This window comes from Gouania willdenowi, chromosome 22, assembly GCF_900634775.1.
Source record: "Gouania willdenowi chromosome 22, fGouWil2.1, whole genome shotgun sequence".
Classification (NCBI taxonomy): domain Eukaryota; kingdom Metazoa; phylum Chordata; class Actinopteri; order Blenniiformes; family Gobiesocidae; genus Gouania; species Gouania willdenowi.
In genome coordinates this window covers 34,505,335-34,530,334 of record NC_041065.1, presented here as the reverse complement: position 1 = coordinate 34,530,334, position 25,000 = coordinate 34,505,335, and the positions used below count along the sequence as shown (strand labels likewise).

At 40.1% G+C, this 25,000-nt stretch overlaps 1 protein-coding gene across 3 annotated transcripts in view; it reads right to left on the bottom strand.

Annotated features, from left to right (window-relative positions):
• kdm1a (lysine (K)-specific demethylase 1a) overlaps window positions 1-25,000 on the bottom strand; it is a 29,282-nt gene that overhangs the window by 596 nt on the left and 3,686 nt on the right. The window contains exons 3-22 of one of the 3 annotated variants that reach the window (XM_028438262.1): window positions 24,944-25,000; window positions 24,516-24,684; window positions 24,316-24,449; window positions 23,028-23,106; window positions 22,864-22,956; window positions 22,658-22,764; window positions 21,885-21,966; window positions 21,597-21,691; window positions 18,821-18,838; window positions 16,914-17,056; window positions 16,737-16,827; window positions 16,116-16,250; window positions 8,643-8,716; window positions 7,721-7,832; window positions 4,792-4,924; window positions 4,520-4,707; window positions 2,778-2,892; window positions 1,593-1,720; window positions 136-282; window positions 1-55 (exon numbers count right to left, since the gene is read on the bottom strand). The exon at window positions 1-55 is cut by the window's left edge and continues 596 nt beyond it; the exon at window positions 24,944-25,000 is cut by the window's right edge and continues 243 nt beyond it. In XM_028438262.1, coding sequence (XP_028294063.1) covers window positions 1-55; window positions 136-282; window positions 1,593-1,720; window positions 2,778-2,892; window positions 4,520-4,707; window positions 4,792-4,924; window positions 7,721-7,832; window positions 8,643-8,716; window positions 16,116-16,250; window positions 16,737-16,827; window positions 16,914-17,056; window positions 18,821-18,838; window positions 21,597-21,691; window positions 21,885-21,966; window positions 22,658-22,764; window positions 22,864-22,956; window positions 23,028-23,106; window positions 24,316-24,449; window positions 24,516-24,684; window positions 24,944-25,000 — 2,155 coding nt within the window. The remainder of the gene's footprint in view (window positions 56-135; window positions 283-1,592; window positions 1,721-2,777; window positions 2,893-4,519; window positions 4,708-4,791; window positions 4,925-7,720; window positions 7,833-8,642; window positions 8,717-16,115; window positions 16,251-16,736; window positions 16,828-16,913; window positions 17,057-18,820; window positions 18,839-21,596; window positions 21,692-21,884; window positions 21,967-22,657; window positions 22,765-22,863; window positions 22,957-23,027; window positions 23,107-24,315; window positions 24,450-24,515; window positions 24,685-24,943) is intronic. The other 2 variants (XM_028438263.1, XM_028438265.1) reach the window with 2 other exon arrangements.

Genomic DNA, 25,000 nt, shown 5'->3' with positions numbered 1-25,000 from the left:
TGGCCGGGTAGTTTCTGATGGTGTGCTCGCCGGCAAAGAAGAGTCGTGGGACGGGCTGAGGGGGCGGAGCAAAGGAAAACATGGTGAGACGAGAGGAAAAAAAAGCTGAGTCATGAGTCACAAGTCATGAGTCACCTGAGACGCTCCAGGGATGGCCGGGCCAGGCGTGATGGGCTGAGCCATGAGGTCGTAGTCGTTTCCCGACGAACCCGCTGCGACGTACGAATACGAGCCTCTGGCCCAAGGGTCGGCACGCCAACGGGTCACCACAGTTTCCTTTGGCTGCCATGACGACAAACAACAACAAGTCGTTACTTTGATGATGAGGAGGTTTGGACTCGTATTATTCATCTTAAAAACATCCACAGCTGTAACCCCAACCCTTAAAAATGTTTATTAAACATGTAAGTATTCAAATGTTTTTGTCACTATTTTGATTTAAATATGAAAAAACTTTAAAATGAATCAAAATAAATAAATAAATATATTTTAAAATCACTGGGTGTTAAACGCTGTGTTTTACAGTTTAGTTAAACATCAGGTGTAATATGTTAAAGTTTCATTAATTCAGACTTTTTTTTTTTACAGGAAATTTACTTTGATCTTCTGACATGTTTCGACTGTCAACTGTCAGTCTTCCTCAGAGGCCTCTGCTGATCACTTACCTTCTCCAGAGACCATCGGGCGACAGGGGGCGTGGCCAGCCTGACAGAACTGTCAAGTTGGCCACACCCGGAAAGAACTCGTAAAAACACATCAAAGCGATCAGCAGATGCCTCTGAGGAACACTGACAGTTGAGACATGTCAGGAGAATATCAACATGTGCTGATTCATAAAACTCACGTAGACACATTTCCAGAGACCCTCCATTGGTCTACTTCCTGTTAACTTCAAAATAAGAGCCGGATTTACAAAAGCATTAAAAAACTAATGGAAGACAAGAAGAGATGCTTTTATTTTGAAAAGGTTACAAAAGGATATTTATCTTGAAGCTGGTCCCAGGACCGGTTTACATTCTGATGTGATTCCACTCTATGTCCCGTTATCGTGGTGCACTAATATCTAGTGTGAACGCACCACACACTCATGTGTGATTACTACGTTACTATGACGTTACCATGGCCACAATCTAGTTTTAGCTAAATAAATAAAATTGAAATAGAAAAGTTATGTTTACTTTTCATTGATCAACCTGATGTTGATGATATTCATGTTTGCAACATTAAAACGCTCAACGTTACCTTAAGATGGACGTAAATATTGAATGTGGTGAAAACTGTGTCATTTATATAAACATTTATTTAAACCAATCAGGATGATTCAACAATAATGAAAATAATAATAAACTAAAGTGACTGTAATTATGATTATATCTAATACAGGGTTTATAATTAGTCACTGATGAATAGATGGATACATTTAACGACCTTTACACCAAACAATCAGACTGTTCTCAGCTCTTAGATCGTATAACAAACAGACTCCTCCTACATTAAAACAGGACGTGACTAAAGTTACGCTCATCCTTCGACAGGTGGTGAGAAATGTTTAAATAACTGTAAATCTAAAGTAGTGAAAAACATAGATGTACCTGAGGAACGGCGCTACTTCCAAATATTCCTTTAAGAATGGCCAGACAGCGCCCAACGATCACATCATCACTGATGTTCTCCATGATACCAGCAGCTTCACCAGCCATCAGAGCCAGCAGGATCGGAGCTACAACATAACATTAACGTTTAAAAGTGTGTGTGATGTCATTCAACAGTCAATCAAATTGATCAGGATTTAGTTATCCATGATCAATCTGATCTAGATAGTAGTTAGACATTATTTATGATTTGGATTTCAAAAACCAGTAATGCCATTGTTTTATTATCTAGTTTCATCATCACATGCTTCACTAAAAAATCATCTAAAAACAAAACAACAATATTTGTGATTGTGATGAATAAATATCAATTAGTGACAGAATTACATTTATTATTTGTGGTCAATATTCACTGTTTTTAGGGGATTATTTTAAGAGGCCAAACTCTTTCTACTTGGTATGGATCTATACTGTTATAACCTTCTACTTGGTATAGATCTATACTGTTATAACCTTCTACTTGGTATAGATCTATACTGTTATAACCTTCTACTTGGTATAGATCTATACTGTTATAACCTTCTACTTGGTATAGATCTATACTGTTATAACCTTCTACTTGGTATAGATCTATACTGTTATAACCTTCTACTTGGTATAGATCTATACTGTTATAACCTTCTACTTGGTATAGATCTATACTGTTATAACCTTCTACTTGGTATAGATCTATACTGTTATAACCTTCTACTTGGTATAGATCTATACTGTTATAACCTTCTACTTGGTATAGATCTATACTGTTATAACCTTCTACTTGGTATAGATCTATACTGTTATAACCTACCTAATCACCGTAGGCTGATGAATGAACTAATCACATTCAAACTGTATGAATAAATTGTATATATAGACTATAGATATATAGATTGTAGACTTTACTGAATGATCCAAATATAGAATTATTAAAGTTTCATTACATTTTGAGTTTGAAACCCAAACCCTTCTGATAGGATCAGATAAATCCAGATTTTTTTGGATTAAAGTGATCTCAATCCTACTACAAAGTTCTGATCTGGATCCAAACCCTGATTGGATTAGGTGATCTAATCAGATCATGTAATTTTCAGGATTTGATCCGATTCGTTATCAGAATCTGAGCTGATGAAAAACTGATAAACTCACCTTTGTACAAGTTCCAGAACAGGAAAAGTTCTCCTCGACTCGCCGTGGTAGAACCCACATGACCAAACAGGTTCACACTGGGGTCCCAGAACACACGGTCGAAACACAGAACCACCTTTAACACACACACACACACACACACACACACACACACACAGTAATCTCATTACTGTAAATGAGTATTTGCATTTTTTAAATGTATGGAGGAGAAATAAAGAATTGTGATTGACAGATAATGAAGTGTTTACGACAGTGACATCACAAAAGGGAGCTTTAGGGGGAGTGACTTGATTCTGCTTTAAAGCACATTTTTAAAGAAGTCATTTTCATTTTGTATATTTTTGCTGTTGTTTTGTAAATCTTTCTGATATTTTGGAGTATTTTTGTTGTCATTTTGCATATTTATATGTAAATGTTTGTTTTGAAAGTAATTTTTATGTGTTTACTTTGGGGGGGGCGTCTCAAAATTTAATTACGTCATTGAATGCTGGTTATTTTCTTGGTTTTAGAGTTAAAAAATGTAGCTATACTTAGAGCCTGGTTTAATTCATTTGTGTTATTTTTTTATTTTTTTTATTTAATTTAATTTAAATTTAATTTTTTTTGTACGTTTTGACAAACTTCTCATTTCATACAGATGCCTTTGTGGAAAATAAATTAACTAGCATTTGTACAAGATTTGGTCTCTTCCTTCTTAAGTTTATAATGAGATGTTTACTGTATGTAAGGTAACCATGGCAACAACATTTATTACCAAAAATAAACATGAATAGTGAAAGTAACTAGTAACTTTTACTTTGAGTACTATGTAATTGAGCACATTTTTCCTTGTGTATGAGTACTTTATGTATGTAGTTGGGTAGAATACATCAGCTGTGTTTCATGCTAATATGAAACTAAGAGAAAGTGAGTGCTCCCTCTGCTGGAGAGACACTGTGTGTGCATTAGATTACATAATAATGCAGCATTCTCGTGTGGGCATAAAAGCTGCTGCAGATGATTCTCAGAGACGGAGGTCAGGAGTGACGCAGCAGCACCAGCACTGTATCCCATTACTCTCTCTCTCTCTCTCTGGCCCACTTCTTTGCTCGCCCACAGGAATCTGCTGCTCCTCCCCCTCCTGTGCGACTAAACCGTGCAGGGGACAAACACACACATCCAAACAACATTCTACGAGCTACACTAACTGAGAGGAAGAGATCTGATCACATCTGTATAAACCTGCAGATGTTTGATCAAATCTACCCCTGGACGCTGCAGCAGAAACAACATGAGGACATTTCCCAAAGGACCAAAGGAATGTCACTGAGAGCTGAGCTGCTTTCTAACCGTGTTCAACAATGTCATGAAATATCTGCTGAATATTGATGATTGCATGTGGCCACGCTGAACAAGTCTGATCAATATTATATCTATTTAGAAACACGACCAGCATTAATTCAGTAACTAAATACTTCAGTATATTTTTGTTGTCATTTTGTAAATCTTTCTGTTGTTTCAGAGTATTTTTTAGTCATCTTGTGTATTTTTGTTTTAATTTTGTGTATTTTTAATGTAGTTTTGCATATTTTTAACTGTGTATGTTTTTGAAGTCATTTTTGTGCGTTTACTTTTGGGGGCCACTCAAAATCATACAGAGGGCTGCATGAGGCCCCTGGGACGCATGTTGCACATTTAGCATTTAGAGAAATCCCATTATGACATACTTTTAAAGCAGCGGTCACGTGTACACTGAGTCTGACCTTGTTGAGGTTTCCAAATCCCATCCTCTGTATGGCCGAGGTCTTCCACTCTGGGAGGGGGGGCACAAACTGGACCGCGGGGGGCTGCTGCTTCAACACACCGAGGGGCAGCGTGCACAGCACAGCGTCACACTTGTATATGAAGGTCTGCGTGGTAGAGCGGGTGTTGACTGCTATCACCTCACAGCCTGGAGAATAAACAGAATAAAACATCAACATTTGAACCACAAACACAGGTTTCACAGGGATCGGGTAAAGCTCGTGTAACGTACCAGACGCTGTGTATCGGACCTGACGCACCGCTGTGTTCAGTTTGATGTCTAGGCCTTCAGCCAGGGACACGGGGACGCAAGAATAACCGTTTCTTACAGTCAGGTGGCTGCCAGTGAACTCAAAATCATCATCCTGTGGATAAATACAGTCGATCAATAACAACACGTATAGAACTATCTTTTTACAGCCGGACGCTGCATAGCAGGGTTGGGGTCATTTATAATTGTAATTGCGTATTTGATAAATAATCACAATTATGGCCTAATTATAGTTTCAACAACCTGTCATGTGGAGTACCCCAGGGCTCTGTTCTGGGGCCTGTTTTGTTTTTATTGTACCTGATGCCTCTTGGTCGGTTGATCCGTGGTTTTAAAAATGTTTCTTATCATTTTTATGCTGATGATATCCAGTTATACTGCTCTTTTAATGACTCAGAGTTTCACTTTTTACCTGAGTTCTTGGACTGTATCTCATGCATCAAAAACTGGTTTTCATCAAACTACCTCCAGATAAACCCCAACAAAACAGAAACTCTGATCATCGCCCCTGATAAAAAGATCCCACTTATTAAGAACTCTCTCGGTGATTTGGGTTCATCAGTGAAATCCAGCATCAGAAATCTTGGGGTTGTGTTTAACCAATCGATGTCTTTGGAGGGCCACTGTCGTCAACTGACTAAAAACTGTTTTTACCATCTGAGAAATATCTCAAAAGTGAGGCATCTACTGTCCAAACCTGATCTGGAACTGGTCATCCATGCTTTTATTTCGTCCCGCATTGACTACTGTAACTCAGTTTTTACCTGTTTTAATAAGTCGACCCTGTGTAAACTCCAAATGGTTCAAAATGCTGCTGCCAGACTTTTGACCGGTACGTCCAGAACATCACACATTACCCCGATACTTTCCTCCCTGCACTGGCTCCCTGTCAATTTCCGGATTGAATATAAAATACTGGTTCTAACATTCCGGGCTTTGCATGGCCAGGCTCCTCTATACATTTCAGACATGTTGTGTCCCTACACTTCAGGACGCAGCCTTCGATCCTCAGGTCAGGGTCTACTAAGGTTCCCAAAAACCAAATTTAAAACCAGAGGAGACCTGGCGTTCCAGGCTGCAGCCCCCAGACTCTGGAATGGTCTGCCCCAGTCTCTCCGGGAGATGAACTGCGTGGACACTTTTAAAAAACATTTGAAGACTTCGCTTTTCAAAAAAGCTTTTAGTTAACAAGATTTTATTTTTAATTTTTACTGCCCTTTTATGATGCTACACATGTGATGTAAATGTATGTTTATTGTTTCTGTGTACAGCACTTTGTGATTTTATCTGCGAAAAGCGCTTTATAAATAAATACTTACTTACTGTTGTAGTCATAATTAAATTGTAATTGAGTTTAGATAATTCAATTTGTAATTGTAATTGCCATGAAAATACTAGAAAAATGATCAATTATAATTTAACGTAAATCTGAGGAACCATGTTACAGTTCTACGTACAGTTCTACATAAATGTAGTTAAGTTATTAAAATGTGTTTCATATCAAGCTTTCACACATTTTATCATTTAAAAAAAAAAATTAAATCTCGGTGATACTGGCCACGATTACATGTTTTTTAATTGAGAATTAGTTATTTTGAATTAAATTATTTGAAATGAAAGTGTTCTGCTTTGTGTTTACATGGTCATAGTAATTCCTGAACTGAGGTTTACTTTATTTAATTCCTCTTTAGTTCTGTGAGTTGGGAATGTTCTGATTGGACAGGAGGAGAACGTGACGTATCACGTCTATCAGGAGAAACACACAACAAACCTTTAACTGTCTGCTATAACACACAACACCACACATGAGAACTGTTTTCACTTTTCTATTGTAGTTTTGAAGCAACAGCTCAACAATAACACACTTTGGTCCACGAAGCAGAAGGAAATATGAACTAATACGGTAAATAAATCCCAGTAAAACAATAACCAGGAATAAATATGATCTCCCTGGTAAAGACAGTAGCTCTAACAACCGTTACAATGATAAACTTGGTGATATTACAGCCTGTGCAGCAGAACGGAGACACATTTACTTATTATCACCCGTCACATGAAGCCGTTTCATTTGCTGATTTCCATGTGTTTCATAAGTCCATGTGTTAATGTCCACATGTTTATACCTCCATCATCTCCTTTTTCCATCCATGTCTTTTAAGGCTCATTATATAGTGTTAGCTCTAGTCTGGGCCGCCATGTTGGATTATGTCGTCACGCAGTGCGTCATCGCACATGCACAAAACAGCTGAAATTAACTCAAAGCAGAGTTAAGTGTTGTTAACTGTTGACAAGAAAGATTTTAATTCAGAATTAAAAATGGAATTAACCAGCCACCTAATTCAGAATGAAGTTTAATTTGGAACTAAATTAGTATTAGGAATTAAGTGTTTACAAGGTCAGGTTAAAGAGGAATTAACTTTTATTTCCCTTTAAAGAGGAATTAAAGCTCCCACGTTAACGTGACCACTGACACAAAAAAGGCTCAGACGCCCACACAAAAATATTAAAACCTATATTTTTATTGATTAGGAATCCTAACAAGGTAATCAATAGATGGGAAATAAATCAGAAGATAGATATTTCTTTTTAGTGTATTTTACAGCAGATTTAGGACTTGTTAGCAATAGAGATGCTAACAGAAAGCTAACACTAGAAGGTGGTTAACTTTCATTAGGTTAATTATTTCAGGCTCAGTAATTGTGATTAACTTAATTGCATTTTAGTAATTGACTTTACGAATGTAAAAAATAATTCTCATTTAATTGTAATTGGAAAAACTGTGATTGTAATTGAATTGTGTGTCGAAAAAACGTAATTGTAACTGAAAAATTTAATTGACCCCAACCCTGCTGCATTGTGGTGACATTACGGAACAAAAGCATGCACATACCTGATCCCAGTGCTTTAAAGAAAGGGTGGAGAGGGGCGTGGCGTTGGCAAACTCTAAGTTGGCAAAGTGCCAGTCGAGGATCTGTCGGTCTCTGGATGAAAGGTAGACGTCGCTGTGGGAAAAACGAGACACAAACACGACGTGAGCTCCACTCACATCTGAAGGCTTCATTCCTACATGCACGAGCTCGTTCACTTCAGTCCAGGCTCCTTTAATGACACGTCTACGTGCACTTTACATACGCTTCACTGCATCAGGACACAACACAACTAAACAACATGGGTTGCTATGAGCTGCAGGGCATTTCTTATAACCATTCAAATCACTCCAACCCATTATCTGAGGATTATGGAATTAATCATTTGTTTCCATTATTCTGAATATGTCTGATATTATGTCACCTAATAATTTTATAGCTAGGTAATGTAGCTCCAACAAACAAAGTGTTTCTGTTGTTGCTTTGTAAATCTTTCTGTTATTTTGGAATAATTTTGTGTATTTTTGTAGCCATTTTGCATATTTCTGTTCTCATTTTGTGTGTTTTTGAAACCATTATATTGAATCCAAACAAATAAAGTGTTTTTCCTTCTGACTCACAACAACCGCCTCCCCGTGTTGGAGATGTCAAAAGATTTCACACCAAATCTGCATTCAGCTTTCTTTATCATTCTGGATCTTTGGCCAGTCTTTATACATTTATGATTTATGAGGTAGTCATCAGAGAATTTACATCTTACCCATTATGAGTTCTGTCATCGATCGCCCAAGGTATTTTAAATAGTCTGCTCATGAAGAGCATGATCTGACAAGTATTTCAGCTGCACTAACAAGTGCTTTAGATATTCATTAAACTATGTAACCGTACATTAGTTTCCATTTTCAATACTTTTCTTTCTGTTACAGTAGAAGCGTGTTAAGTCACCTGGGTGGATTAGCTTCCAACTCCTGAAGCTTCTCCTCCAACTTCACCTGCGTCTCCACCAACTCATCGTATTCCTACAGAGGGAGAAGATTTCTGCATGTTACAATACTGCATCACCAAACTGAAATAGTAGAAAGATCAACTAATTTACCCCTTTCAGAATCATTTTTATATATACAAGTCAAGCCCAAAATGATTCATACCCCTGGCATATTTTGACCTAAAGTTACTTTTATTCAACCAGCAAGTTTTTTCTTGATTGAAAATGACACAGGTGTCTCCCAGAAGATAATGAGACAATGTACAAAAGACATCATTATAGAAAAAAACATTTCCTAGCTTTTATTTACATTTTAACAAAAAGTGGCATGTCCAAAATTATTCATACCCTTTGCAAATTGTCAGTGTTTGGGAAAATCCAAAGTTCTACACCATTCCAAACAGTCCAAGCTGTTCTAAAGCATCCTAATGACCCTGATTCATTGGAAACAGATGTTTAATCAACTCAACAGGTGAAAAACAGCAGCTCTCTGTAGTTGGTTTGTGGACAGTCATGGCTCAGAAGACAAAGGAGCTCAATGAGGAACTGTGGCTGCACATTGTGGCTGCTCACAAATCAGGAAAGGTCTATAAGGCCATATCCAAACGTTTCCAGTGGCTACAACGCAAAGTATTATTAAAAAACACAAGACGTTCCACACTGTGGAAAATCTCAGCAGACGTGGTTGGAAACCGAAAGTGACACCTGTGCTGGCCAGGAGGATAGTGAAAAATGCCATCATAACCCTAACCCACCAAGGCCATCCTGGTGAATCTGGGCTCTGCTGGTGGCAAGATCTCAAGGCAGACAGCCCAACAAACACTGCTGAGTTCCATGGACGCAGACCAAGGAGGACACCACTTCTCCAGATAAGGCACACAAAAGCCTGTTTGCAAAAAGCTCATCTGGACAAAGAAGATGACTTCTGGTCCTCAGTTTTATGGTCAGATGAAACAAAAATAGAATTGTTTGGCCTTCAACCCTAAGAACACTGTCCCCACTGTCAAATATTTTGGTGGAAAACTAATGCTTTGGAGGTGTTTTTCAGCCAATGGACCAGGGAACCTAATCACAGTAAAGGCATCATGAATACATCAAGATTCTCAACAACAACATCAGGCAGTCTGCAGAAAAACTTGGCCTTGGGCACCAGTGGACATTTCAGCAGGACAACGACCCAAAACATACAGCAAAAGTGGTGAAAGTGGTTAGCAGACAAAAACATGAATGGGTTGCAGTGGCCCAGAGTCCTGACTTGAATCCAATTGAAAATCTGTGGAGGGAGCTGAAGATCAGGGTGATGGCAAGCAGACCCTACAACCTGAAAGAGTTGGAACGCATCACTAAAGATGAATGGGCAAAAATTCCAGTGGACACATGCAAAAAGTTGGTCAACAATTATAAGAAGCGTTTTGCTGGCGATTGCTGTAATAACCAATAAAGGCTTTTCTATTAATTATTGAGAAGGGTATGAATAATTTTGGACATACCACTTTTTGTTCAAATGTAAATAAAAGCTAGAATTTTTTTTTCCACAATGACGTCTCTTGTACATTGTCTTATTATCTTCTGGGAGACACCTGTGTCATTTTCAATCAAGAAAAAACTTGCTGGTTGATTAAAAGTAACTTTAAGTTAAAATATGCCAGGGGTATGAATCATTTTGGGCTTGATTGTATATATTTCAAGGTTGTGCTTGAAGAATATTTTGTGATACAACAATTAGCCAAGACGGAATATTGATGCAAGTGTGTGGCGTGCATGTGCGTGTGTGCCACACACCCCTAGGTTAATGTAGGAGCAGCAGACAACTAGCTGCAACAGTGGTTTGAGACAACCTGTTCATCAGTTCACCACAACATTAACAGCACCTTCTGGGAACGCCACCTACAACGACAGGTCACACATGTGATTACAGTCGGATGAAGCTCAAGGGAAGCATCCGTCTGAGGGGAAAACTCAGTATGGGGGGGGCACGCATCACTGCCACTGAAATACACCCATTCCAGCCTCTGCAGCTTTAAGGCGTCAGCGTGTGCACGCATACGCTCACTTAAAACCTCATCACAGTGTGTGTGTGTGTGAGCGCAGATGTGGAACGATGCAGTGTGATTGAAGTGGTTTCTCAGGCAGCGGATGGGTAGCAGACAAGATCCTGCTCAGATACCAGCTGTGTTTAAACCAACTCTGAAACGCACACACGCACAGTTTTGAGGTGATTTAGTTGAGCCCAAAATAAAATGGCAGCGCTCCCACTAATAACACATCCTGTCGAGGCATTAAACCACTTAAATACAGCCTGTCTGCTTTACTCAAATAGCAAAGCATTACAATTCTGTGAGGCATTTACTCTGAACAACTATTCTAAATGTAATTACAATATTCCATCTTTGGTCGTGGCTCTTCAGAATAAAAGTCAGGGTTTCTTGGCTGCAGAACGCCGTGGTTAAAACGGTAATATATGTTTAACCACGGGGATAATTTATTTTTTGGAAATTAAACTAATTCCCTGTGGACACAAAGTTTTCCAAGTGCTCAAATCACCAAGAAGATAATAGGAAGAATTAACTATGGTACTAAGAATCCCGACTGACCGACAGGCGGTGCTTTAAGCACTAAATATTTTCCTTTGTGCATGCGCAGTGCGAGTATGCATATCAACAATGTCACCCGTGACCCCTGGATGACCCGGAGGAAGATTACATCTTCAGTTATCACTCCAGGGCACTTTCCTACAGAATCTTCTCGCGAGCACATAAAGATTCTGAGTGACAAAGAAATGTGGCGGTCATTCGAGATTCATAGATCCATAGTTACATACGTAACTCCTTGTTCTATTTCATCCCTGCTGACCATCAGAGGCGGTGCTTTAAGCACTGAATGACTTATACCTGAAAAATCACGAAAAATTCTGCTTACCACCCTTCAGTGTGTAGGGTCAGAAGACCACAGCCAATGGATGGGGTGTGGCCACATTTACCCTGTAGAATCTGGAGAAAGTGCCCGGTGATGCCCATGAGGCCGTGGCACAGATGTTCTCCAGGGGCACTCCCCTCAGGGCAGCCCATGATGTAGCAACACTCCTGGGCAGCAACCTGTGCTGCTGAGCAATTGGGACGTGAAACTACGCATCCTTGATGTCTATCGATGTGTACCAGTCCCTATGAGCCACCGTTCTGCTGTGGTTAGCATGTGGAAATGTATGACCTTCATAAATTTGTTCAACCCTCTGAGGTCTAGGATTGGGCGGAATCCGTCAGTTTTTTTTCGCCACCAGAAAATATGTTGAGTAGAACCGTCTGTGACCTGACAGAGGGTTTACAAGCTCGATGGCGCCTTTGGCCAGGAGGGCGGACAACTCCTGGTCTAATGCAAGAGCCTTTGCCGGGTCGCTGATGGATGTTGTTTTGACCCGGCCAGATGAGGGGGCCAGCAGCGGGATGAAAGTTTGTACACGTGGTTTAAGGTGGCAACCACCCACGGGTCTGAAGCGTGAGTAGCCCACTGTTGGAGCTGCTGATGCGAAAAATACTGCTGGTCCCAAGGCCTCAATCTCTTCCCCCCTCCGGCCCCTCGTGGCCCTAGTGGGAGGGTGGACAGGCTCTGGAGCTCAAAATTGTCTGGGGGGCAGGCGAGAAGAGCCCCAAAAGTCCTGGGCTGGTCTCTGTACAGGATGCTGGGCATCACGAAGACCAGTGCAGTGGGTTGTCGCAGGAACGTGGGTGTGAAAACCAGCCAGGGGGTCTAAGCCTGCCGGCTGGGAGTTTCTCAGGAGGAGGCATCCAGCTAAGCCCGCCAAGCTGCTGCCTGGTCTGCCCCGTCTGGATGGTTTGTTCCAGCGCTTCCTGGGCTGCAGGACCAAATATCTCCCTCGGTTACACCGGCAGGCTGCACAGCATTCTTCTGGCTGCCTCCGTTAAGTCTGACGACAAGCTTGGACTCAGATGGACATTATTCGTCCAAGCTCTCTAGACATGAGCCCAAATGCCTCCAATGAGGCATCACAGAAAGTGACCGCATCGGCATTTACACTGCCTTCCTGCAGTGAGGCCGAGAGGGCCAACATGAGGTATGATAGGGAGTTTCCCGTGTGACCAGCACGTGCTTCGGCATTGTAAGCCCTTGTGAGAAGGTCATTGGTTATTCGACACTGGGGTCGAGGGCACTTAGCATCCCTATGCAACGCTTCATCTGGGGACACAATAAGAAAAGCAATGGCAAGCTCGATGGCCGGAGTACAATCCAGGCAAGCCTCCGCTGCATTATGCATGGCTGCTAGGGTCCACCCATCTGTAGAGAGACGGGAGCATGCCTTACTATAACACCAACAGGACTGTAACTCCTTCAGATAATCCTCTGAATGTGGAATAGCAAAGGCTGTGGGGGCGGACCTGCGCCTGAAGAAGAACCCTAACCCAGGTGCTGCTTCTGCCTGCTGTGGGACAGCTGTGTGCAGCCACTGTAGAGCCAGGCACATGATAGTGCACATGGAGTTGTCTTCCACCTCAGCCCCTGAACTCTGATCTGAGGAGTGGGAGCCCTGCTCAGACATCTGGGATCCGACATCCAAATCCTCCCCATAATCACAGAAATGGCTAGCCGAAGCTGCCAAAGACAGTGTATCCTCCTCGGTCAGCAGCGTTGGCATTGAGGGAGGGAGTGCCGCATCATCCACCAGGGGAATAACTGGCTGGCTGTTGGCCAGTAAGGATCTCATCTAGGCCAAATCAGCAGACAACTTTAGAAGATAACCCACTATGGTCAGACTTTGCTTTCTTCCTGGAGGGGGCAGGTGCCGTAGCCTCTGCCCGCTGCTTAGAGCATGTCTGATGGGCCGGAGGTGGCTGGCTTGGGGGGAGGTCAACTTCAGCTACTGAGCCTGCCAGTACCCTTGCTGCCCAAGGCAAGTAGCTGCAGTTCATGCAGGGTTTCCCTGACAGCGCCTCCCGCAGGTTCTTAGGACCAAGGCATGCAGGGCATAGGTTGTGGCTATTCTCTGGCTGTAAAGAAGCCAGAGGATAGCACCGGGTCATGTGCAGATATGAGAGCCATCCTTTGTAGTTGCACTGAGACATCACTGCTTATCTCAACACAGCTATTCAAGCTCAACAGAGGTAGGGGTCGCATACGCCGCCTGTCCAGTATCACCCCGCACTCCTTGGTTTAGCTTGAGCACGGCTGCTCTGTACTGTGGTCCTTGCCCGAACTGGGCTCTTTAACTCATTCAGTGCGAGCCATTTTCAGATTTTCTACCCCCCTCAGTGCCATTTTTTTGCTTTAGTGACAACTGTAATATCTGAACATTGTTTCCTTATATAAAACAAAACAAAAAAACACTGAGACCGGACTTTAGATGAGAAAATTATTATTTTGCTATCTGGGTCAGACTTTTTGTATTTTGGCATTCCTCCAAGTTTCTTTCCCGTCAGTCTTCACACGCAACCTCTTCTTTCTCGCGGACATGCAGAGTGTCACTGTTTGCACCATTTTTTTTTATCGTTTTATCTCACCATCGCCACACTCCAATAATTCACTTAAGTTCCACACATGCTCTGGTCGGCTGTGAGCTGCTGTGCACTGGTGGGAACATCGACATCATCTCGCGCTAATTTCTGTCTTGTAAACACCTTTCCTCTCCATCTGAGCTCTGCATCCAAAGGTGCTGCTACCACCTACATGTCACCTATTATTTTGCTATCTGGCTCACAGTTGAGGCCCACCCACCCCCCATTGATCACACAGACGTAACTTCCTCTTCCTCTCGACACGCAGCAATGACCCGTTTGGCTCGGTTAGTTGATGGTTCCTGCTTCTTCCTCCTTGAGCATCAGTCACTAATTTCTCATATAAAGGTGCGCTTCTGCCACCTTCAGGGAAAAGTTGGTTACTACATCACATTACAGCTTAGATATTGATGAGGGACCTCCGCCAGCGTGTTTTTTAGTAATCTCCGTGAAAAACCGCAAATGACGAGTTATCTCGTCAATGGCACTGAGTGAGTTAGCAGAGGACGATACTAGCTTACAGCCGGTGAAGCTAATGTAAACAAAGCCACGCTAAGTTCTGGGCATGCGCACACGACCCACCAGCAAACAAATAAAGTTGACTAACTTAAACGTCAGGAGGAGGCTGCACAAACGCCCATCACTGACAATCTATTCCTTTTTACTTTTAAAGACCAACTGTTGGTCTGCCGAATAAGAGGCTACTTACTCGCACTGCACATGCGCGAAGGGAACTATTCAGTGCTTAAAGCACCGCCTCTGGCAGTCAGCAGGAACGAAATAAAACAACTTTCTCACAACCAATACAATAACGATATTGCAGCCTTACGTATTGGCCAATACCGATAACGTTACAATATCTGCACAAATCATACTAGGGGTGTGCATTGCCATGAGTCTGATGATATAAGATTCAAGATTTACATTACAAATTTCACCTTTACGTGCTATGCAGATGTTAGCGCAATTAAGTGATTTTTTTTGTTAAAAAACGTGATTAAAAATATTGGACATTTTTTTGAGTCGATATGATAATCACGTGGGGATATATTGCGATATATCGCCAAATTGATTCTTTCTTACGCACAGTACAACTTTTCACCTCCAATACGACAGTCACGATATTAGCACAAATCATATGTACTTTTCTTACATATTTTATAGTGCTGAATAGGGGTGTGACGATACACTCAGCTCACAAGACGATGAGACACGATATTGGGTTCACAATGACTGGACCAACATCTTTACATGCATGATGTAAGCATGAGCTTTTAATAAACCCCTTCCACAAATGTAACTAAAATGTTCTCCTCCTCCTCCTCCTCCTCCTCTTCTTCTTCTCATTCTCCTGCTTTAGGTTCTGACAGGCGAGAAGTAGCAAAGGTCCATTACTGCCCCCACAGGACACAAATAGAAGTTTGGATAGCTCCCAAAAAATAAATAAATAATAAAAATCTTGCAAGACAGAATTTTTTTTTTAAAGGATTTTTTTGGCTCTAGTGGCCTTTATATGACAGTTGCTTGACAGGAAAGGGGGTCAGAGAGAGCAGGGAATGACACGCAGGAAAGGGTCCCAGGCCGGGAATCGAACCTGGACCCGCTGCAGGTGAGGAACTATAGCCTCTGTACATGGGGCGGGCGCTCTACCCACTGAGCTAAACACCACCCCACAAGACAGATTTTTAACACCTTGACACACCCCTAGTGCTGAATGTTATAAAGAAGACTTGATTGATATTAGTCAAACAGAGAACATTAGTCAGCAACAGAAAGGATGATAAAAAACACTGTCCATTAGTTTTTTAGTTACAGATCAAAAAACAAAGAAATTCATGAATAAAAGCTAATTATGAATCAGAGTTTTATTGATATCCGATATCAAGATCGGGATCAAGACACCCTTAAAAGAGAAAGCAATGTGCCTACTTTGCAAAGTGACGTCAGATCGCGATGTTTGCTCTTCACCAGGAACTCAGCTGTGATGTCTCTGGGTGGTTTGACTTCACTGGCCTCCTTGAACTGCTGATGGAGCTCCTTCACACGTTCTTTCACGGAAACCAACTAAACAGTGAAGGAGAATGAGCTTTGTCATCGTTAGGAAGGTCTGTTTGAGTACCGTAGTTTCTGGACTATAAGTCACACCAGAGTCTAAGTCACAACAGTCAAAAATCATGTCATGAAGAGGGAAAATAAACATATATAAGTCATACTGGACTATAAGTCATATTTATTTAGAATTTATTCTAATTATTTAGAATCTATTCAATCCCTCACAAGTTTCTCCTTAACTCCAAACTTTCTTCCTGCTGCTAAATAATCATTTTCTGCTGTATATTTCAGGGATAGGATTAGGGTTAGTCTTAAACTAATGTTTCAGTTAATTATTTCTGTGAATATTATATTATTATATATTTTGATGTATAAGTCGCACCAGACTATAAGTCGTAGGACCAGCCAAACTATGAAAGAAAGGTGTGACTAAAGTACGGACAATCCGGTAAAATGTAACAGTCTTGATTAATCTAAAATCTTTTTTCTGATGCTCACCTTGTTGAGAAGATCCCTGAGATCTTCCTGAGTTTTCACAATCTTCTTCCAGTGTTCAATCTGCTCATCTTTCACATGCTTTTCTTGCAGCCTAAACAAAAGCAGACGATGCCTTAGCAGCCACTGTTTGATAAATCACTGACACGTCATGTTCTTTGTTCTTCCGTCCCCACTCACTGTATGACCACTTCCAGGGCCTGTCCCAGGGAAACGGGTTTATTGTTGAGGAAGTTGAAATCCAGCTGGTGGCTGAGAAACGACGTGGCCTCCAGCAGTCGGTTGAATTCTTGCTCGACCATCTCGTCCTTTTCTTTTGGCACCTGCACACGCACACCGAGGGCATTAAAAAAAGAAAAGGAGCAGGCACATACCACATCTGCCTGTTATTAAACAAATACATCCATCTGCTCAGAAACACAAACCTGTATTATTCATGTCATGACAAATATGCAGCTGAAGGCAAACAACATGTTTCCAATCAGATATTTGAAGATTAGACTAAAGGGAACCAGAGAGATTTGAACAATGTCATTGATGTAAAACAGTTACTTTTACCAGAAAAACACTTAACATTTCCCTCAAGTCAGAAAGTGCTTCATGGAAATATCCATATTTTCAAATACTAAGGTTCAATTACAATTAATTACAATTACTAAGCCTGAAATAATTAACCTAATAAAAGTTCATCTTCCTCTTGTGTTAGCTTTCTGTTAGCATCTCTAATGCCAATGGGTCCTAAATCAGCTGTAAAATACATACACTAGAAACAAATATCTATCATTTAATTTATTTCCTATCTATTGATATTTTTGTTGTGGGCATCTGAGCTTTTTTGTGTCAGTATACGCCTAGAATTAAATTAGTTTTAAATGGTAAGATGGGGGAAAACTTGCTATGAAACATATTTTAATAACTGTTAACTACATGTGTGTAGAAATGTAACATGGTTCCCTTGTTTTAAAATTTACCAGTACATTTTTCAGAATTTTTATGGCAATCACAATTACAAAGTCAATTATCTAAATTCAATTACAATTTAAATTTTGATTATGACAGCAACAGATTTTTAAAATTGCAATTATGTCATGATTGTAATTAGGGATGTAACGATTAATCGTAAGGCAGTTAAAAATCGATTCATAGGTATCACGGTTGATATCGATTTTCTGAAAATTTAATCGCAGTACTTTTTTTAACCAGCAGAGGGCGCTATCCACAAGTGTAGGCGGCGGGCGGAGTCTGCTAATACTTTCTTTCTGGCCGCCTTCTACTCTTAAACATGTTAATATATGATTCCTTACCCCTTTAGCACCAAAAGAATATCTGTAATATTACTTGAATATCTGTAAAAGTCACGTTTTTCTATTAGCTCTGTCTGCTAGCATAGCTTCTCTTCTTCACTGCAAGATATCTGCATGCCAACCGACCACTGTGTTACCAGCGCCCTCTGCTGGTCCAAACAAATATGACGTAAATCAGTGCAATCGGTTTTTTTTTTTTTTTTTAAAGTCCAATTGTTAAGGCACAAAATACATTTTCAGTTGCACTTTTAAAAGAAAAAGAACTATTATGCAGTTTTGCATTGTTTATTATAGAACCAGAATTTAAATTAATAGGCTTCATTTTCATTTGTATTATTCCTTTATTTATTTCATTCAAGATTTATTTTTAGTTAAATTGCATTATTTTGAATAGTTTATCAAGGAATTATTTTGACAATGAAAAATAAAAGGAAAATAGTACAGCATTTTCTAGTTTTTTTTCCCAAAAAAAAAATTTGTCTACAGTCCCATTTTGTAAAATAAATCTTGAGAGAATCGTATCGTGAACCCAGTATCGTGAATCGAATCGTATCGGGAGATGAGTGAATCGTTACATCCCTAATTGTAATGAATGATCAATTATGCAATTACAATTATAAATGACCCCAACCCTATTTCATAATGTCTATTAAAACCTCATTAATATTAGCTCAGATTTGATCATTAAAGAAGCATCACCTGACTGCAAAACACAGGAGTTAACAGTTGAACAAGAGGGAAAATGTGCTCAGAAATATATAACGTAAATAAACAAATACATACACTCGTGCACCGTTCACCCTTTAGCAGTTCGGCAAAAAATGGGGGGGGGGGGGGGGGGGGGGAGAGAGAAAGAACACATTAGGTTAACACAACTTTAACCTCAAACAGCTTTACAACACAAGAAAAACAAGTACATTTATTTGGCCTTTTTCTGGCATAAAGGAAACCAGTAACACATGAGGCCCCTTTAAGAGCCCTGCTGGCTACTTTGGACTTCCACAAACGTCCTTCAAAATGTTGCTGCTTTTTAATGGATTTAAAAGAGAAAACATTGTCTATTACAAGATTCAACGCAATTAACTTTTCAGGTTTGAACTCAAGCTGTTACTGATGACATGCAGGGGTACGCAGTTAAAGGCAGACTGTGTTTTTGTGGCTCATAGAGAGTCAGATCCCCTGCCTGAGGTAAAAACAACAGGCGTGGAAACCATTGAAGAACTTGGAAAGAGAACACTCCTGTCCTCAGAGGAAACAGTCAACGAATGAAGCAAGTAAACAACACAAGATCCTATAGTTTTACAAGCAAGATGCATGTCTGTAGAAACTGTATTGGATACATACAGTCAGACATTATGACTTACAAGACATTATAATGCACAATCCAGCCTAATTTATAATACCTCAAACGCTCACAATAATGGAAAAAAGTACCAGGAACACAATAATATGCAGAAGAAAAAAAGCTTAAAGGTCCAGTGTGAGGCTATTTTTCACCCATCTCCATTTGTTCTAAGAAGGGTTAGGGTTAAAACTGTTTTTCAAAGTTTTAGCCTCTGAATAGTCACTGAGCAGTTCTATAAACAGGCTGTTTTGGCGGCTTCATGTAAATGCATGAGTGGGTGTGTCTATAGACACAGACTTCATGCCTCGCTCTTGCGAGAGAGATCAGTGATTGACACAAATGGGGCAGGTGGAATTTTTTTTCTGCACACACGAGAAATAACCTCAAAAATACTTAACCAGAAACTTTTTAACAATTCACAATTCCAGAAGATATGTCCCAAAGTAGCCGGACCTCATTTACATCTTAAACATGCAGAGCTAATGTTGGGATAGAACTTGGAAAGTTTCTCAATTGAATAGTGCAGGTGGTGAAACACTTTAAATTAAATGAGGATATGTCTAATACAATTAGAGGAGCTGAGAATCCATCCAAAGCTAAGACCTCACTGTGATTTCAGTACCCAGGTCCCCTTCCTGGATAATTTAGTTTTAGCCCAAGATGGTGGGTTAATATTCTGAATTTTTATGTAAATTTTTCAAATGTTGCCCTTTGTGTAAGGATGTAGTGTTAGTATTTCATCCATTATACTTTCATAACATGATTATGGAGGTTTAAAGTGTTTATTAACAAAACTTCTAATTTGAAGAAATCTAAAAAAAAATGGGATTTAGGGTTATTTTATTTCCTCTGTAGTGTTTATCTGTTTATCTCGGTTCTCACAATTGCCACCTCGCTTTCCAAAACACTCCAGACCTCTTTTTTAAGAGTGTCTATCAAGTCCTTCCGCAGAGAGGACAGAAGCTCGCGTTTGACGGCCTCTGTGTCGATCAAGGAAACAGTCACTGCTCAGTCCGCCTCACATGGGCAGTCTTTGTTAGTAGAGGCTGCAGGCTGACTGGGAGTGGTAGGCCTCGTTTGTAAAAGAGTTGTTTGCTTTCCTCTGGATGGTTTTCCAGTCATTTCTGCTTTTTATATCAAGTTTGCAACTTCAAACAAGCCTGTACTGGAACTTTCTTAGGTAAACTGTGCCCTATAATACACTTTTTAAAATGTTGTTCTGCTCCGCTCGGCCAAACACGACCTACTCCATTGTTTGCTCAACAGTGCCCCCCGACACATTATTTTTTAATCAGATAAACACATAGCGTAGACCAGGGGTGTCAAACTCATTTTAGTTCAAGGGCCAAATACGGACCAGTTCGATAACAAGTGGGCCGCATGTTTTAGGTGGGAAAAGAAACAATTTCTATGGGGCTCTGATTGTGCTAAAATAAACAGCAACTTTTGGCAACAAACCATGTTAGGGTTAGGGTTAGGTGATATCACGGGAAATAGCAGACATAGCAAAGGCGCATTACTGCCCCCACAGGTCACAAATAGAAGTTTGGATAGCTCACAAAAAAACAAAAAAAAATCTTGCAAAACAGATTTTTAACGCACAAGATCTCGTCACACCCCTACTATTCATGTTAAATCTTCTATTGATACAATGTAATGTGATAATCATTTGTTTTCTCCAACCGCTGTGTCGCATTGTGTCACAGACACGTCAGATCAGTGATACGAGGCGATAAAACAGGTTCACCAATGCGCCGAACAACAGAGCGGAGTAAACATCCGCATGAACAAATAGTGCTGACACTACAGTGTACGTTCACTGTGGAGGCGTGGCACTGGCAGCAGGAAAGTTCTGTATTTAGTTTCACCGGCTGCCATCACTCCTTCGCTAGTGAGAAAAACAATGGAGGACTTTATCAAAGGTTTTCATCAGGTTGGGGGTGGAGTCCATGAGTGGAGTTACCAGCAAAGGGGGGGGGGGATTTTATTTCCCTATGGTTTTGTGATGTCACAAATCCTGCAAATTTGAAACGGAGCAATTTTCTCTGTGTTATCAGAATTACTCAGACCACAAACAAAAGACAGGATGGTTTCATTTCATATTTTCTGTGCTGGTGGACACTCACGTTACCTCATATGTGATCAAAAACTGCAAAAGTGAATTTTTCATAATACGTCCCCTTTAATAGTTGATAATAAATGCAGGATACTCACAGCTTGGCCATTGGCTTCATACAGAGGACACTTCTGTTTAATCTTTGCCAACTCCATGTTCACCTGTTTACTGACCACCGCCATTGGATTCCCTCCTGTTTAAAGCACACAGGCACACAATGAGCATTTTAGACAAATATCGCCCTCTACAGGCTCAACTACACAACTGTACAACCGACCCTTCAATTCCATCAAAAGATTTAAAATTTAACTGTTAAAAAAAAAGTAAAATGAATGAATGAATTATTGTATTAAATGTACAAAAGAACATGTATTTTTAATTCTTACCTAACCCAGTCACTACCATGGCTCCCAAATCAGCCACATAGTTCCCCTTCCTGAACGTAGCCACTCTGCCTCCCACACGGTCCTGTGGGAAAGGATGGAGAAAATGAGCTAACAAAGTGAAAACCCTATTACTGTAACCCGTGTTTATCACACTTAATATATGCATCTTTGAGGTGGCTGGAAATTCTCAATATCACCTGAAATGTGCATTAAAATCACATTTAGCAACTTTTTCCTCCCATTGAAAATTTTGTTTTTAAGATTTTTAATTCTGTAGTCTTGCCAAAAAAAAAAATTGGACATAAAATACAAAATTATCTTTTTGGATAAATAGCGTTTTTATCATACATCCAGAACAGAAAAAAAGCTTGGTTCTGTTCAGATTACGATCAGTTTTACCATCTGTGGCAACAAAGAAAATAAAGGAGCTATGTTTATGTGAGGTGTTATTTTTGGCTTCTTTTTAGATCATCTGTTATTACAATTACAATACAGCAGAATTAGCAATGTATAATATGTATAAAAATAACTTCAATATATATAATGCCTATAACAGAACCCAAGGTCACATTACAATGAGTATACGTAAAAAGAAGCACAAGAGAGACAGAACACACAGTAAAAGGTGGTAATGGTGAAATAAAAAGTTTAAGGTCAGTTATTAGCACAAGGCATGTTAGGAATTTGGTAATAACATGGTAATTATAACATTGTGAATAAAATGTTTCAGAAAAATGAATATTCTAGAGATATTGGAGATAGTTTAAACCTACCCTGGATTCCAATATGGTAACATCCATTCCAAAGCTCTGGAGCTGTCTAGCTGCAGCAAGACCAGAAACTCCTCCACCAATGACGATGACCTTCCCCGTCTTCTTAGCTGCAACAACAAGCATTCATTAAAGGAAACGATACACAATATGTTATCATAATCTAAAAATATTCCATCTTAAAACCATACAAACAAGACTTAACTTACTGGGTAAAGGCTTGACCCTCTTATAGATGCCAAAGTTGATGAGACCATGCCGCTCTAAGTAACTGTGAACTCTGTGAACCAGCACAGCATCACCTTAAAGAAAATTAAAACAGAAGTTTAAACTGTGTAAAAGAACAATCATCAAGAAGTAAATATAGTCTCACTGTTGTAGGGAGCTTCAAGTTGTTGAGCCGTGGCCTCAAAGGTCAACTGGACTTTGGGATTGTCCAACCACAGCTGGAGCTGAAATAAAACCAACAGAATAGAAAATACGCATCAATCCAGAAATGTCCCTTTAAAGGAATCCTCCACTGTTTGGCCTAAAACCTTATACTGTATTTATTAGTAGATCTATGTCTAAAATACATTATCATGCACCATAATTGGTTTATTAACTTTTAAAATAGGACTACTTGTATCATGTGGTTGATGAGGTCACATGGCCCCACTGCCTGTAAACATCCTATTGTTTCATATTAAAGTGATTTTTAAATCATTTAGTAGATTTTTCTGTCAAAATGACAACTTGTGCTGATTTTAGTTGCTGTAAAAAAAATAACATGAAAAATTAAAGATGCTGATGTAAACTTCTTTTGTTTACTAAAAGAGAATAAAAACAGTTGTGACACAAAAATTATCTGTGAACGCAGGAGGTGTCAGGTCCAACTCTGTGGTTTTGTCGTAGACAAGCGCACTACAAAGGGACCTTTACTTGCCATTCAACAGTGCACTGACACGCTCTGGTGGCTGAAGTTAGACAGTGACCACGAACAGCTGAAGAACTCCCATTAAAGAGGACTTCTAACCTCAGGATTTGTGTCTCCAACAGTCCGTAATTACTTGCTAACTTCAGTCACCAGAGAGTGTCAGTGCACTGTTTAAGGGAGAGTAAAGGCCCCTTAGGAGAGCACTTCTTCTCTGCTTCATCGTCTACTACCAAACCTCACAGTTGGAACTGTCGCCCCCTGAGGTCACAACTGTGTTTATCCTCTTTCTGTAAACAAAAGATGTTTACATCAACATCTTTAACTTTTCCTCATTATTTAGATCAACTAAAATCAGCACAAGTTGTTATTTTGACTAAAAAATCTACTAAATGATCTAAAAAACCACCAAATGAACTAAAAATCTACTCAATTATCTATAAATCTACTAAATGATCTGAAAATCAGGCTGAATGTTTCACTCCAATAGAAAACAATGGGATGTTTACAGGCAGTGGGGCCGTGTGACATCATCAATCACATGATTTCAAGATGGAGGAACACAGGCTCTAAAACTGTAAAGTTGTCCTGTTTTCAAAAGGCAATTGATATAACATGGTTCATAATAATATGTTTTGTTAGGCATAGATCTACTAATAAATACATTTCAAAGATTTTAGGCCAAACTTGTAAAAATAATGGAGGATTCCTTTAACAGACGGTGTTAATGCCTTGTGTGAATAAATACCGTGCGGTTGCGGATATACAGGAAGACCTTCTGGGTCTGTTGGGGACCACTGATGATATCGGGAAAACACGCGGCTTCCTGGGAGGTCATGCGGTCGTGTGGGAGGCGGCTCTGAAAAGCAGCTCCTTCTACGCCTAAACATATTGATACACACGTTCAATGTGTTGATGTTGCCTCTTTTCAGGCTTTTTGGCGCTTACCTGATGGCTCCTCAGGTTCGCTGTCGTTCTCTTCTTCTACCGGAGGAGGCGGAGGAGGGATCACCTGCTTTCTCTCCTTCTCCGCCTTGGCGTTGCGCTCCTCCTCCGAGTAGTATTCGTCCTCCGATAGATTGGCGAGGCTTTCGTCCATCTCGCGGTACTCCACCTGCAACGGTAGGCACAATAAAAGCATCATTAAAACCTGCGATCACGGTAACGACGTGGGGAACTCTTTGGCCAAAAGAGTTTAATCCTTACCTGGAGAAACTAAAAAAGAAACAAAAACAAAAAAACAGAGCATCACATTCAAAATACAAAAAAACAGATTTTACTTTTCATCTCAAATAAAGTATAACCTCAGAAAATAAAATTCAGATCAACTATTTTCTATTAAAAAACCACCTTTCTGAGCCAGATTAAATATTTACTTTCGCTCGCTTGCGCCGACTTGTCCTGCGCACTTCTGCTGAATCCTGGTCAAGCCC